General features: G+C 42.1%; 2 protein-coding genes across 2 annotated transcripts in view; both read left to right on the forward strand.

Annotated features, from left to right (window-relative positions):
* Positions 1-466: 466 nt before the first annotated feature.
* Positions 467-11,371, forward strand: arcn1b (archain 1b). Its single transcript, XM_030437846.1, has 10 exons — positions 467-688; positions 2,338-2,601; positions 4,562-4,741; positions 5,002-5,207; positions 5,294-5,455; positions 7,112-7,277; positions 8,124-8,271; positions 8,380-8,488; positions 8,903-9,107; positions 10,243-11,371. The coding sequence occupies exons 1-10, from the start codon at positions 686-688 to the stop codon at positions 10,330-10,332; spliced, it is 1,533 nt and encodes a 510-aa protein (XP_030293706.1). The 5' UTR covers positions 467-685; the 3' UTR covers positions 10,333-11,371.
* Positions 11,372-13,980: 2,609 nt separating this feature from the next.
* phldb1b (pleckstrin homology-like domain, family B, member 1b) overlaps positions 13,981-16,178 on the forward strand; it is a 131,466-nt gene continuing 129,268 nt past the window's right edge. Inside the window, exon 1 of the mRNA XM_030396997.1 lies at positions 13,981-14,190. Coding sequence (XP_030252857.1) covers positions 14,164-14,190 — 27 coding nt within the window. The 5' untranslated portion in view covers positions 13,981-14,163. The remainder of the gene's footprint in view (positions 14,191-16,178) is intronic.

The following is a 16,178-nucleotide window of genomic DNA, read 5'->3' on the forward strand; positions in this document are numbered from 1 at the left end:
TGTGTTTAATATAATAATGTATTATCTAATATAATGTTTTAAGATATGACACTGTACTTCAGTGTACCTGCCTCTATGGAGCAACTGATCACACACAGTAGACAGCTGTTAGGACCAAAAATATGTGAAAGTGAAGCTAGACTACACTGCAACACGTTGTAAACACGCCGGTGTTTTAGCACAAGAAAGCATTTGGATGTCAAATCGATTTCTGTTGATAACCGTCATTGCTGTCAACGAGCATCAATCAGTGTGACACACCTGACAGAAGAATTATCTTTATGATTAAAGTTTATTAACTGCCACATCACTGATCACGACCGTCGCTCAATCAACACAGACATAATGTCATTAAAGTTTAGACAGTAGTAAATGTCTGGCACCACCCGAGGAGACGTAAGGAAAGAGGAAGAGCGCCTTTGGGAGCAGTACCAGAAACTCATTTATGCAACAAGGCGAACATTTTGGGGCCCACGTCATTGGTTTCCACGGTGGGCTGATCCAGCGCTGCTCTTCCGGTGGAGACGTGGCTCTGTCCTGCTGCCATATTGACGCTAGCTAGCTAACAATCACACAACTTGAAGGCAGCTGTATATCCGCACCTTGCTATTCCAGAGTGACTAGAAACCTCCAAAGGGACAAGCACGAGAGACGGAAGATCGTCGTACCATAGAGAGAGACCAAAATGGTGAGTGACAGTCGCCTATCAAGATATTTCCCCTGCCTTAATCGGGCCTAGCAATTATCATAACATTGGCTAACCTGGCAACTGGCTAAAGCTAGGTATCAGTTAGCTAGGTTGTTCAAGAGCGAAATGAGACGAAAACCAAACGTTGCTTTTCACTGGACTGACAGCGCTAAGCTTGTGTTTTGTTGTCATATTGAATGAAATGAATGGTTGTTTGACCATACTGAGTCAAATTTCAGCTTAGTGAGCGACACTGAGTGTGCAGACATTGCTGACGTTAACTAGCTTTACAAGCTAGCGCTAGACTTAGCTCCTGTCACTAGCCGGATCCGAGCTAACGTTACCTGCTGTCATATTGTACTCAGCCAGGCAACTCTGGAGAACGTTGATCGAAAACCTGACAGATATTTATATTTGTGTGTTTGTCATTATGGTGTGACAGTTGCTGCAACATTTATCTTGGACTGTCAATGTTAACTTCCAGTGGAGGTTGTCCATATCAAGTTCAGATCTATCCTAGTTGCTGCCTTTCATTTCCAACTTCAGCCATTGTCAACGTGGAATGAATGCAGTTCCTTTATTCGGTTACCAGGGTGAAATAAGGAGTGAACGTATATTCATCTTAGTTATATTTAGCCAAACATTCAATATTATATACGTAAATAGTATTGACTGTTTCTAAAATATACAGTAGTGCACGGTCGCTGCCGTTGTCTGTAGTGTGATAACTGTCGCACCAAGCTCCATTTAAAAAAATGGTGATTAAGAGGTGGGTTGCCTTCTCTGCAGACAAACATACCCAATATAGACTCATCTTAACGTCTTTTGTTAAACCGCGTCTTACCATATACGATGCACAAGTTCAGCATTCAGCTGTCTCTGTGGCAGCAATTATCTTATTAAAATGTCAGGCTGTATAGCTTGTTTCTACCAATGTCTTCCACCAAAACTCAACACATCAGGTAGCCTTGCACAGAGTGAACCAGTAATATTAAGCCGTCTGCCAAAAGGCTTTGTATGCCAAATCTGCCACACAATTTTGTTGTAAAACTACATTAATTTGCTGAAATTCAACTTGGCAGTCTTTCTAGGTAGAGCAAGGCTTGCCAACATTAGCAGGAATGCTGTCTGTCCCAAGTTGAACTAAATGGGAGACTGCCTTTACTTTTGCCTTCCAGCAGCATCTGCATGCACAAACACACTATGAATGCACAGTGTGTTATTATATTGAGCATGAGTAGAGTGGCTACTGTCAGTCAACTAATCAGTTATTTTTCAACTGTTAGATTCATAACCAAATGTTTTAAAATTTAATTAATCATTTTGAGTTTGTTTTTGTTGCCTTTCATCAAGAAAAAACAGTACAAATTCTCTGCTCTGGATGTGAATATTGTCGGGTTCCTATTTCTTCTATGAGAGTAAACCAAATATCTTTGATGTGAGGATAAGACAAGACACTTGATGACCTTATCCTCGGCTTTTGGAAAGAAGTTTCCCATGATTTTATTGCATTTTATAAACCAAAAAATGAATCAATTCATTGAGAAGAAGATCAACAGATTAATCGTCAAGGAAAATAACTGTTATTTGCAGCTCTAATATTGACGGTCTGTAGCACTGTTACAGTTGGGTTTTCTTCTCACCTGTAGGTGCTGTTGGCAGCGGCGGTGTGCACCAAGGCTGGCAAAGCCATTGTATCACGGCAGTTTGTGGAAATGACCCGGACGCGTATTGAGGGTCTCCTGGCTGCATTCCCCAAACTGATGAACACTGGCAAGCAGCACACCTTTGTGGAAACAGACAGTGTTCGCTACGTGTACCAGCCACTAGAGAAACTCTACATGGTCCTCATCACCACCAAGAACAGCAACATCCTGGAGGACCTGGAGACTCTCAGACTCTTCTCTCGCGTGGTAAGGAAACAAGAAGGATGTTTTCATCTAATAACAGAAAATGAGTTACATCTGTCAAACATTTAAAGTCAACAGTGTCACTTGGCAGTGTGAAGAGATGGCAGTTGCTTTAATGTCTGAAGCTGAAGGTCCATACTATTTGCTTCTCAATGTAAATGATGTCATGCAATGGATGTAATGATTTTCACACATCCTTCACATGCAGTCATTGAAATGTGTCAGAACCTGACACCAGCTTCCTGTTCTCCTGTTTGAGTGTACATGAAGCTACCTTCAGCATCGCAGTGCATATTAATGGCATGTTGGAGTTGCATTGTTGACATCCAAAAGTATAGAGATTTGATGCTTTAAATGCACATGGATTACAATCTCTTTCTATAATAATCTAGTATAAATTTAGAGTTGCAACAATGTATGAGCTATTTATTATGTTAATTTTGAATGTAGCTGAAGCGAGACCCTCATGCTGTCATACAGTGCTTGAATGACAAGCCTGGTGGTGGACAATAAAGAACAAGTTTGAGGATAAGCCATGTTCAACAATAACTTTTAATGACTGTTATTAGATTTGTTGAATTGGTATAATATTCGGGGAGTAAGCTGAAAATTGTTTTATCTCAGGACATCAGGATGACCACATTTGGTAAAGCGTTTATTATATACTTAGTTTAACAAGATGTAGAACATTTGTTGGCAGACTAAATGTGTCGTGCTGCCCTGCCTTATTCACGTTATTTTGGTATCTGGTAAATTTTGTTATTGATTAAGTAATCAGACACCTTTTTTAGATTTTTTCAAGTCATTGTAATTTCTTTTATTTCATTTTTTTGTCTTAGGCATAGACAGACAGGATACCTGAATTGTATTAACGGTGTCTGGGTGTTTTAAGGAGTCAACCACGAAAAAAACTTTGCTAACATATATTGTAGTGATAGATACTAGTGGCTTCAGTGTATTTTTACTTCATATATTAAAGCTTTTTTCTCTAAATTGGAATAATTAAAATGTCCAGTTAGTAGTCAAAATGGAACATGATATTCATAGTTATGTTTTCATCATTGTAAAATAACCTGAAAATAAGAATTGTAATGTTTTCGTTACCTTTCACTCTGGACAAACAGCCTGTGGGAGCAGCATGTGATGGCTGCTGTGGCTCACATGCGTCACACCCACACAGACAGTGTTGCTGCTGCGGTGCTGCTGCTCTCAGCCCTATCTCTCAATATGGAGTTGGCCTTTGATAATGATGAATTAATGAGAGAGTACCATAAAAACATGATTTTTGTCACGTCTCTGACATATCCACAGATGCTGACAGTGACACTGTACTTAAATGTTGGTATGATTATCCATAGTTTATATTGAGTATTTTTCTGCAGCATATGTGACAGGGGCAAGAGGTTCTGCAATGCACTCTGGGTTGTTAGGAGAACACCTTTATATTTACTGAGGGAACGGATCCTTTCCCATAGATCTCAAGGACAAACCAAACAGGGTATTTCGTTGGTTGCAAACTGCAACCTCCCTGCAGGATTTCATTCAGTCCTACAGAACCTTTTAAATTGCAGTCCAAAAAAAAAGGTGACCTCATGTTACTAAATGTTTGTCATGGCTGATAAAATTCAACAGAGCCTGACATCTGTATAATACCCAAAACTTCAAACATCAAACTCTGTAATACTGTACAAGCAAAGCTCGTCACAAACAGCTAGAAGATGCAGTGTGGGACCAAAAAGATTGAGTGGAAGCGCCAGCAAAAAGAACCAATCCTTAAACAGTCTCACACTGTTGAGCAGTGTTTTTAATCAGGATCAGACACATTGTGATGGCGAAGTAAGGTTTATAACCTGAACTGCCATGTGGATCTCCTTTCAGTAACAACTCTTACTGCAGGCAGTGCCAAATGATAACATCTTTCCATTGGTTCACTTGTCCTTATTTACTTCTCTGACCATTCCAGATCCCAGAATACTGCCGCGTGCTGGAGGAGAGTGAAATCTCAGAGCACTGTTTTGACCTGATCTTTGCCTTCGATGAGATTGTGGCACTTGGCTACAGAGAGAACGTCAACCTGGCTCAAATCCGCACTTTCACAGAGATGGACTCCCATGAGGAGAAGGTTTTCCGTGCTGTCAGAGAGGTTAGATCAGACTGTTGTCTCTGTTTTTTTGGATAAAGCAAAGACTGTTAATTACTATGGTGAAATCAGGTCTCTGCAGCAGTTTACTGTATTATGTCTTGTACTATTTATTCTATTAACTGTAATTTTGTTGAAAATAATTTCCTAACACTGCATTCGTTTACAACAATTGAAACACCGGTTAAAATGATGCATTTCTCTCAGTGTGTCACCATCATGTAGTTTAGTACAACTGTAAATGTTTTTTTATTACTCCACAGACCCAGGAGAGAGAGGCCAAGGCAGAGATGAGGAGGAAGGCCAAGGAGCTGCAGCAGGCTAGACGGGATGCTGAGCGCTCGGGAAAGAAGGTGCCAGCTTTCGGTGGCTTCGGCAGCGCTGGCATGACCAGCATCTCCTCAGGGTCCATCATCACAGACACCATCGTCGAACCGGAGAAGCCCAAAATCACACCGGCTCCAGTCAGGTACGACTCCAAGAAATACATAGAAGTTAATGTTAATTTTAATAGTGTGCAACCACTGCAAAAATGGTGTCTTCTTCCCTTTCCAGACCAAGTGGACCCAGTAAGGCTCTGAAACTGGGAGCTAAAGGAAAAGAGGTGGACAACTTTGTCGACAAGCTCAAGTCTGAAGGTGAAACCATCATGCCTAGCACAGGAAAGAGGGGCTCAGATGTATCTAAAGCTCTACCACCACCAGTCAACGTGGAAAGGTACAGACATGTCATTGTCTCTGTGATTCAATATTGTTAATTTCTTTGGAACTGTTATTAGAGTGTCAAAGCTTAGTTCCACTGACTGCAGCTGGCTGGATGGAGAACGTAAAAATCCAGGTTTTAAAGTGATAATGCTGTGGTGTGGGCAGACTTGGTCAAAACTTTCAGGAAGATATCTAATTCTAACTGAGTGAGATAGTTGCTGTGTCTCAATTCACGATCTGCATCCTTCGAAGGACCCGGCCTTTAAGGTCCTCGAAGGCGAGTCCTTCGGAGAGACCTTGTTAACCGCGTCAACCGATTTTAAATGAGACGGTCTAGCCTTTGGAGCATTTCCTGGTTGCGTCACCAGATGTTTTACCTTTACGTCACGATTTCTGCTGCTCAGGCCCACGAAAGTGACGATCTACGCCACGCGATGTCGCCATCTTCTCTCTTTGTTCTTTCTCGGGCGCACAAAGAATCTTGGGATATGTGAGACCACGAAGGATAGTAGTGGGGCATCCTCCAAAAAGAGGGAAAAGAAGGAGCATTTGTGGGCTGCATTTGAAGGAGCCTTCAAAGTAGGACAGCCTTCGTGCGGCGTTGTGACGTAATTTGCCTTCAAATGTGGCCAAGGAGGCAGACCCTGAATTAAGACACAGCAAGTGACCAGGGAAAACAACAAAACAACTTCCTGTTTCGGTTGAGCAATTGCAGACGAGCATCCTTCATGCTGTAATTTGACTTTATTTTTGTGGGAAATTCCAGCCTATGTTACCCAATATCACAGTAGAGTTGAGGTTTATAGGGAACCATATTGGTGTAGAGTAGGAGTAGTATATTTCTCACAATAATGAGTGAGAGTGTTTTGTAGTAAAGGCATCAGTCATCAATTATGTTCAGTATGCATTAAAGGACACCTTGAAGGCGACTTGTAATTTTGATTGGGTGTAACATGATCTGATGAGCAAATATTTGACAGTAATACAGTTGAGCTCAGAACAAACAAAGCCAATGTACACGTCAGTCACTTCATCAGACATTTGTTTTAGTCATGTTATGACTTCATTGGACACTTGTACTCCAATGAAATGCATTAGATTTAGTATCAGTTAATACAGCTCCTGCACCACATTGGAAAGGACATAGGCTGAAATACTACAGAACCTGATTGTATTCATACTCAAACCAAGTTTTATATGAAGCAGTTATGAATTAAATGAATGAAGAAGTATCCATTATGTTGATGCTGTATAGTGATTTATTGGTTCACCAGAGCATGAAGAAGATAATTGATCTGTAATTAAAATCAGAAATTGGTCCTCCAGTGTCATTCATTGACAATATTCTAGGGGTGTGTCTAAAAAGCAACAAGTGAAGCTTCTCTTTTCCTGCATTAAGCCAGTGCTCACTCCCACAAACACAATCATTTACTCTTCAGTATATTTCTCTTTAATTATCCAGATGCTGGTTTTGAGGCTGTTTCACTTGATCAGGTTGTGGCATGAGAATGGTAAAATGTAGTGTGTTGGCTCAATTCAGTCTGGTCTTCCGTATGAAAATATTTCTGACATATAACATTTAGATCTTCTTTCTACAGAACCTGCTTTAATTGTCTTCAGTGTGGTGGATTAATGACTTGAAGCGTGTGTGAATGTGTTTTCTCTCCAGTGTGCATCTGCGTGTGGAGGAGAAGATCACGCTGACTTGCGGTCGTGATGGCGGCCTACAGAACATGGAGGTGATCGGTATGGTGACGCTCCGAGTCACAGACGACAAGAATGGACGTATCCGCCTCATTATCAACAATAATGACAACAAGGGACTGCAGCTGCAAGTAGGTCCCACATACACATATTCCAAACACATGGTGGAGACCTTTGTGTGCTACACACTCATGTAGTTTCTAGTTTTAAGATGCTTTGCCAATTTTGGGAACATTTTGGACGTAAGGCAGAGTATAATTTACTAAATTTCAGCAATTCTTCAGACATTTGTATTGAAATAAATCTTTTAATGAGATGTCCTCGCTTACACTTTTCTAAAATTATTTTCAACAAGTATATTGTCTTTGAAATCTGTCAAAGCTCAAGAGCTTTAGGCAGAAACTGACAACTCCTCCTCTCTGTGGTATTACAAATGACACCTCAGTCGCAGAGACAGTGTAAGCAACATGGCTACAGCTAGCAGCCTGGGTACTGTTTGAAGCAAATACAGATCATCACAATCTCTGTTTGATCTACCAACCCTGATCTCAGCGCTGTGAAAAGACAATCAGTTGTATAGTGACCAGCGAAAAATGATGCCTCTTCCTGTTTCGGTTGAGCAATGGCAGGCGAGCTTCCTTAGCACCATAATGTAAGTGACAGAGAGGTTTCTATTGAACAGATCTATACGAGGATGATGTCATTTCTCTACAGAAATTACACTGTGTCAGTATTCACTGCAGAGTAAAGGTAATGCAAAAAAAGACAACATTTAACTCAACTCAGCCCTTTGAATTAACTATAGTGATAAATTCTTACAATATTTTACATTTTGTAACATTAATATATCCCACTGCTAATAATAGATTATAAACGACAGTGTCCAAGTGGATGAAATGTAACAGACGAGGTGAAGGGGAAGTGGATTCAGTAGCATAATGACAGTTGCAGTGATAATTGTGTCTGTGTCCTCTCAGACACATCCCAATGTGGACAAGAAGTTGTTCACCGCTGAATCAGTGGTTGGCCTGAAGAACCCAGAGAAGTCCTTCCCGCTCAACAATGATGTCGGCGTGCTGAAGTGGAGATTACAGACCACAGACGAGTCCCTCATACCTCTAACCAGTGAGTGGCAGCACATGTGCTTCACCTGGGCCATTTTAATGTGTTGCTGTTCTCTTGTGGTGTTCCGCTCCTCATTGTCGCTGACATGACTACATTGTTTTTCCACAGTTAACTGCTGGCCTTCAGAGAGCGGTAGTGGCTGTGATGTTAACATTGAGTACGAGCTGCAGGAGGACAGCCTCGAGCTCAACGACGTGGTCATCAGCATCCCTGTACCGTAAGTACTAACCACATGTGTGAGATGAGTCCGTGTACAGACCTGAGATAAACGTCAATAATAATATGTTTTCTGGTTGGAAAGTGTCTGGAATAGCAACCAGCTTACAGGACTGAAAACAAAGATTTGATATTGTAGCTCTATTTTGAGGCCACTCTTTCACACTATTAACAAACATTCATGTCAGTGTAGACCTGTAATGGTAAGCTGTCAGCTGTGAAGGTGTGTGTCTGAAATGAGGTCCACGTGATTATAAAACACACATCCAGTTTAAGAAGTTTAAGAGAGCTTTGCCGTTTGTCCTACGCTAAGATCCTCTAAGAAGTGTTTGAGGATCTTCATGTCTTGAGCTGTTGGTGGAACCCTCGTATCTAATTTGTGCTGACACGGTCATGTATTGCTGCTCCTCTGCAGGTCTGGTGTGGGAGCTCCAGTGATTGGTGATCTGGATGGAGAGTACAAACACGACAGCAGGCGAAACGTTCTCGAGTGGTGCCTACCTGTCATCGATGCCAACAACAAGACCGGCAGCCTGGAGTTCAGCATTGCCGGACAGCCCAATGACTTCTTCCCTATCAGTGTGACCTTTGTGTCCAAGCGCAACTACTGCGACATCCAGGTGGGTTGGAATCTTAGCCACTGAGTTTACACTCAGCTGCCACTTTATTAGGTACACCGGTATAGTGCAAACTGCTCTACCTTAAGTCCACTTTTATGAAGCCTATAAGGTTTTTTTCCTCTATCATAGCCATAACCTCTAATGTGAATGATCTGATAATGGCTTCATAAATTCCTGAAATAATGCTGGCAATATGTTTTTCCATTGGTCAGGGGTCTGAATTTAAGACCTGCCAAGCACCAAATGTGAATATATTTTCTGTCTGAATGCTGTCAGGCGCACTGGTGGTGAATCTTTGAGAAGAGCTGCTTCTGTCTGCTGCCGTCTGTGTGTCACAGTTTCACACTGGCAGCACAGGGACTTCATGTTGCATTCATGGGCACCTTGTGAACTCTAGACTTGAATGACGACTGAGGTTGTTACGACATTGTCATTACTTTCTTGTTCTTTAACTACAGCATTTTAATACATGCAATATCCCAATAATTTCTCCATAGATAAACTATTAAATTAAATTCTAAATGTGAACAATATTGTCAATAATGCTCCAGGTTACAGCATTGGTTCTCTCAGATTTTTAATGTTTACTTAATGTTACTGAAACATTCCTAACCAAATGAAATTGAGACCTCGTGAATTGGAATCAGATCATTTGGGAAACTCAGAAGCGATACCCAGCTCTACTTCGTATTGAATTCTGTCAGTTAAAAATGAACACAATGTGTAATTTTCCTGCTGATTGCTTCCTGTCCAGTCAGAGGATTCATCAATTAGCTGATTGGCTGAAAATGATTTAGATAATCAGTAACTGTTTGTGCTGCTTCTTTCTGTTTTAGATCATTTTGAAATGAATACATTTGATTTCTGGACAGACACAAACTATAACTGACTGATATAAGCTAACTGCAGACAAATCAGTATCAGAATGCATGTCGATGAATAATAAGAAACTTTGTGATAAATACCAGACTAGGTTTGAGGTGTGTACACTTCATTGTTTGTCAGCACTAAGCACTGACAAGTTGATTACACTTGATTATCACATTAAGACTTCCACAGTCTAACTCTCTCCTGAATGCTTACTCATGTTCTTTATGATACAAACTCACACTCTGCTCCTTTCTCTTCTTTCCAGGTTACCAAAGTGACTCACGTAGATGGCGACAGCTCCGTTAGATTCTCTTCGGAAACCTCCTTTGTTGTCGACAAATATGAAATCCTGTAAAAATATTGAAAGAAAACATCAAAATCAAAAAAATCACCAACAAAAAAAAGTCCAAATCTATGCTACAGAGAAAGATTGAAGATTTCTTGCCTGCCCACCCTGTATACTATTTCAGAGACTGTGTACATCGACAGGACTATGTCAGCCCTCTGGCAAAGCCTCTTCCTGTGGTGGAGCAGAGCAGCGGTGGTGTATTTATATGTTTGTATGAGAGAGGATCATCTATATATAGAGTTAATTGAACAGGAAAAACCAACAAACACACAAAAGAAAACTACACTGATGCTGTCGCGCTGGCCCAGCAGAACTGTAAAGAGGACTTCAGACTAAAGTAGAGGATGACTGCGGGGGTGCGGGAGAGGCCGGCGGCCGTCTCCTCGTCCATCTATCAGTAAAACCCTGCCAGGAGCTAGAGAGGGAGAGCAGGGGCCGAGGCCGCTGTATCAGTCTCCATTAGAACAAGCGCTGGTAGTTTAGCGTCCCCTGAGAATCAGACATCCTCCACAGCCTTTCTGCTTCACTCATGTTGCAATGGTTCATGGATAAAGCCTTCTTCAATGGGCTTCTTGCTTTTGTTCTTTTCAGATTTTCTTATCCATAATAACTGCAGAATTGTAGCCGTCTCAATCATTATAAGCCTGTCACTCTTTAATCGTTGAACTATTGTGATTTGCTCTATTGATATCTCACTTCAGATGATTGTTTTCCTTTTTTCTTTCTTGTGAGGACACAGTTTTTGTAGAGAGGTAACACTTTGGTTCGTGGCTGAAAAGAAAAATATGGCTCTGTGCTCAGTATATTGTCCTGTCTGCGGTTATCATCAGCAAAATTGTCTCACGGTGTCCTTTTTATTTTTAACTTTGATATTTTTTACTGTTTGCTGTATACTTTGTCATTGTTTACCACTAATCTGGATATTGAGATCTGACAGTGAAGAGCAGGACTTTGTAAGGAATTCTCAGCTGCAGGGCAAAGTTACCTAACAGTAAACACATTTGACTATTGCATCTGTTGAATTTTCTTATGATCTTTTTTTTTTTTTAACACCATTGCAACCACTCCTCACTGTGTCCAAAAGAGACGCCACATTGTCCCTCAGGTCCATTTCGGTCAGGTGATCAGCCCTCAGATATTAGCGAATCAAAATGACTTTGAATGCAGCCCAGAAACAACATCCAAGCCCCCTTATCTAACATGAGAGTTTCATATCTCAGATCACACACACACACACACACACACGCACTTGCATGCAGACTGGCAGCCTGGTTTTGGACCCTCACATCCAAGGTAAGCAGAGACGAGTGGAGCCTGGCAGTAAGCTGTGCTGCCGGCGCTCCTGTTCATCCCCCCAGTCATCCTTTACTTGCATCCTCAGTACATCACCATTATTCAAAATATAACATTTGTCTTTCATGTTCTTGTTTTCTTTTTCATTTGTATTCCCCAAATTTCAATTTAGCAATGGTTGTGTGGATGTGGGGTTGAAAATGACTAGATTGAGCATTTTTAACTAAATTACTGAAGAAGGGGAATCTTAACATTCCAGTGTACAATTAGAAAAAAAAAGAATCTTTAATGGAATAAAATGTATTATTGAAAATTTAAGTCTGACTTGGGTTTTTGTGTTGGTGATGCTCTTAATTAGCTTGGCTTCATTAGCACCAGCAATGTGCCCCGTTGGGAATCATCAATAATGCAAGAATGTGTTCATGTGTGTGTTTAGTGAGAAGAAGTTTACAGAACAACATTTGTCCTGCGGCATGCGAGGCAGAATGTTATTTTAATGATATCCAGCATTATTGCCAGATTATGAATAATTAATATGATAGAGAGGCAGTGAGATGATCCACCACAGTACAGAGCCGTAAGCCACCTGTAAACATACTATTATTCTGTGTTATCATATAATAGTATGTGTCAGGTGATTCATGTTGTTTTGTCACCTTTAAGCCTCATGACTCATCCTGTCCGCTCACACCAGACATCAGCCATTTAGCACTAACAGTGAAGGTCACTGGAGGCAGACTAAACATGGAGACTCTACTGTGCTGCCAAAATACAGGCTCACTTACTTTCTCCCTTAAGTCGTGTATCTGCGTAAAAGTTAACCATTTTTAGATGCAAAACTAATGAAATTAGTTGAATGAACACATTCAAACTGGCCTTACTTTCGCACCAGGTGAGAAGCTGACGTCAGCCGAGGTCAAAGGATTCATCCTCCAGATGTCTGGAAAACATGTAATCCATCCAGCAGTAGCTGGCTGACCGCCTGACCAAGATTGACCTCCATAGCTACGTTGCTAGAATGACGAAAAAGCAAAGATCAGAGCGGATACTGTCAGGGTGGCATGTGGGCTAATGGCAGGAACCACTGCTGTACAAGATCTATGAGAGCTGGACACTTCTGACAGACACACACAGATATTTATGAGTTTAACAGACTGAAAACATCACATGTTACAAAGACATTAAATTAAAGGTGCAGTCAGCAATATCTTCCACTTCAGTAACCCCTGACAGCAGTGAGGGAGCAGTGCATGGACGTAAAGAGTTTTAGCCATGTAAACACTTTCACACACAATAGATATATATATAATATATATATATATACACAATACATTTCCTCTTGTTTCCAAGAAAATTGATTGTAACTTTCTGAATCGTCCGAAATGCCTATGTGCATCTGCTGTGATTTTCTAACAACGCACCCAAACAGAAGTGACATTATCCAGGTGAGGGTGGCTGTTCTGAGGTGTGCTCGTGCTGGCCGGCCTCGGATCCTCAAGACTGGGCCGATTTTGAGATCAAAGTGAGGTTATAGGGATCAAAAAATGTTTATTGAAGGACTTTGTTTCCTGCATTCTGGGGACTTTAAAAGAGTAAAAAGAGTGCACTCTGAACGTTTTTGTACATTAACGGCTTTTATTTCTCTGGAAAGAATAAGGCCACAGACAATTTCCCCTCAGCTGTGACCTAAAATGAAGGAGTGAGATAATGGCCTGATTTTACTTTTTGGTGAACTGTTCTTCTAAAGACTGGAGCTGCCTCGCTAACAGTGGACAGGACTCCCTGACACTGTCGACTGCTTTGAAGGCACTTTTTTGTGTGTTTGTGTTGGCAGTAGCACGGGGTCAGAGGTCAAACAAACACCTCTTCCAATGTCAGAGCAGTCCATCTCTTATTGCTTGAGTCAGTTTATCTGATTTTGTGTCATTACAGTCATACGGTACAAAATGTATCACAGTGGTCGTCACTGCCACGCACTCGGTACTTAGTATTCTCTACGTACAGATGGGCTGCGTGAGAGGAGAAGCTGAACAACTATGGAGATGAGGCCAATCAGATGCTGAGCTGAGACGCCGTGGCCCAACAGATGGGTAAATGCTGGGAGATGAGGAGTGCAAGGGGGGGGGGGGGGGTTTAAAGGGTCACGGGGGGTGAGTTCAAGAGAGCTTACCAGCAGCCATATTTGGGCTGTTGGGTGTTGCTGGAAGGGGGGCGGGGGGGGGGTTAATAGCAGCCCTCCAGCCATAAAAAGAGGGTGTGTCTGTTTTCCGAATGAATGAGCAGGCTGATAAGCTTTGTGAAGGTCTCAGAGGAGGGGGAGGAGGGGGAGAGCAGGGCCACACTGTTGTCTTTGGCACATTGAACACTCAGTCTGCAGACAGACAGCTCACAGAGCGCACACTGATTCAGCGTGGATGTTTTGACTGGACCTGGACTCACTGCGGTTTGTTGGAAGGCTGTGTTCCTGAATGGAGTGAGGGAGGACTCGGGAAAAGTTTGCCAACGTGACAATTTGGGTTTCTGTCTCCTCACCTGGACTCAAGGATGATGGTCAAGAAAGTGCGATTCAAGGTAAGGAAGAAAAAAAATAGCTTTTTAGTGTGTCCTCAGTTTAAATGAGATGTTCTAAACACTCAGTGGATTCCTGGTTAAACACTCACAGGAAGGGATGAAGAAATTCATAAGAGTATCATCCACACACACACACACACACACACACACACACACGTCTGTCACTTTGAAGTGTAGAGGCAACACTTTACAGCCATCATGATGGATTAAAAAAAAACATGCTGGAATAAATGAAACTGACAGATGATCAATCGAGCCGTCTCCTCATTTAACCATGCAGGATGGTAGAGTAGAACGTGGCCTGTGTCCCAGTCCCAGTCCCAGTGCGTCTGAGCCGAGCTGTGTGGGCCTCTGGTGGCTCTTCATTAGCAGCTCTGCCTGCAGTTCAAAGCGGAACAAAAACCTGACACTGAGCTGATAATTACAGCACAGGGAGCAGAACAGGAGCAGCTGTAAATACTGAAGATTAACTGTTTCACACCGGCGTAGGTAAGAGGGGGACGACTCCGACTAACATGCTGCAGTTGCTCTTCATGGCACAGTTACACATCAGGTTTAGTCCCACATTCATACCTCTGTGTGGCTGTCGTTACACTCCAAAAGGAAGTTGCATGAAATTATGACTTTAAGTGTTTTAACCTCATGTACATTTATCTTCTAGTTCTTGTACACCAGTTCAATGTAAAGGTTCAGATTGTAAATGTGAATGAGTTGATTAACTGACACTGCACACACACAGATCAACATCTGTGAGAATTTACTGACATTGTACGTATACTGTGTATTTGTATTTATACTGTATATATTCTGTAGCTCAGCGGGTAGAGCAGGTTGGCTAGTGATCAAAGGGTTGCTGGTTCAAATCCCAGCCCTGGGCTGAGCTGAGCTGCATGTCGAAGTGTCCCTGAGCAACATACTGAACCCCAAACTGCTCCTGATGTGCGCTTGGCACCTTGCATGGCAGCCTCTGCCATCAGTGAGGGCCCTGCGATGAGCTGGTGCTTGTGTTTCATTTGAACTGGAAGGAAGAGTTTGATTTTACTGTGGAACTTTATTTAACTGCGTATAACCAGATTGAAATGCAGCACATTTACGGCATTTAAAGCTACAAAGTGCTTTCCATACATTAAAAGCAGCAGAGGCCCCTCACACGTATTCAGAAAACTGTGAACACGTCCAAATGCTCAGAATTAGCAATTTGCCAGCTGTTTTAAGTCTGTTAGATATTCCCCATCGGCTGAACTTTCCATTATTCTGTCGAGCCGCTGCAGCAGTACAGTTTACTGTCAGTGTAGCGGCCATCAACAACATGATGGCAGTAAATAATATTGCCGACTGGACGTTTAGATGACGCGGGATGTAATGAGTGGAGGGGCCAGCCACACTCTCACCTGTTAGCACCAGCTGCTGTGGCCTCCGCTGAGAGGTGACACTGTTCCCGAGCAGGGTGACAAAGACAGAGAGAGGGTGAGAGTGAAGAGGGCAAGTCAACAAAAACAAACCAAGAGAGGAGGAAAGTGGACGGCTCCTCAGAAGTTACCTTAGCAACTACAACATTGATAATGAATTGTGTAGGGCTCCAGTTAGTTGAATACACAGATAGATGGTGAGATGGTGTGACTCTTCATCATGTGCATGTCTGTTCTCAGAGGAAGCGTTTGGTTTCAGCTGCCTCACGCACAGCAGACAGCCAGGAAGGTGCAGAACGCCGTGAAAATGTTGCACGCAGTTATATGTGCAGTTTTAATGTACAGCTACATTTGAACATAGTTCTTTGGAGCACCATGAAGGCCAATAGAGAACCATGGAGGCATGCTTTGTACTCTTCATAAAGGACCCAAAAATGTTATTTTAAATGAACCCGTCTGTGCTTCTACTTCCTGAGGCATCGGTATGAAAAGCAAAGACAGAGGGACAGTCAGGGAGATGATATTGGATGAATTCCGTATCCACATGTGGAATTTCCTCTGTGAGAGTGTTCAAACAGC

The sequence above is a fragment of the Sparus aurata genome, chromosome 2 (assembly GCF_900880675.1).
Source record: "Sparus aurata chromosome 2, fSpaAur1.1, whole genome shotgun sequence".
Lineage (NCBI taxonomy): Eukaryota > Metazoa > Chordata > Actinopteri > Spariformes > Sparidae > Sparus > Sparus aurata.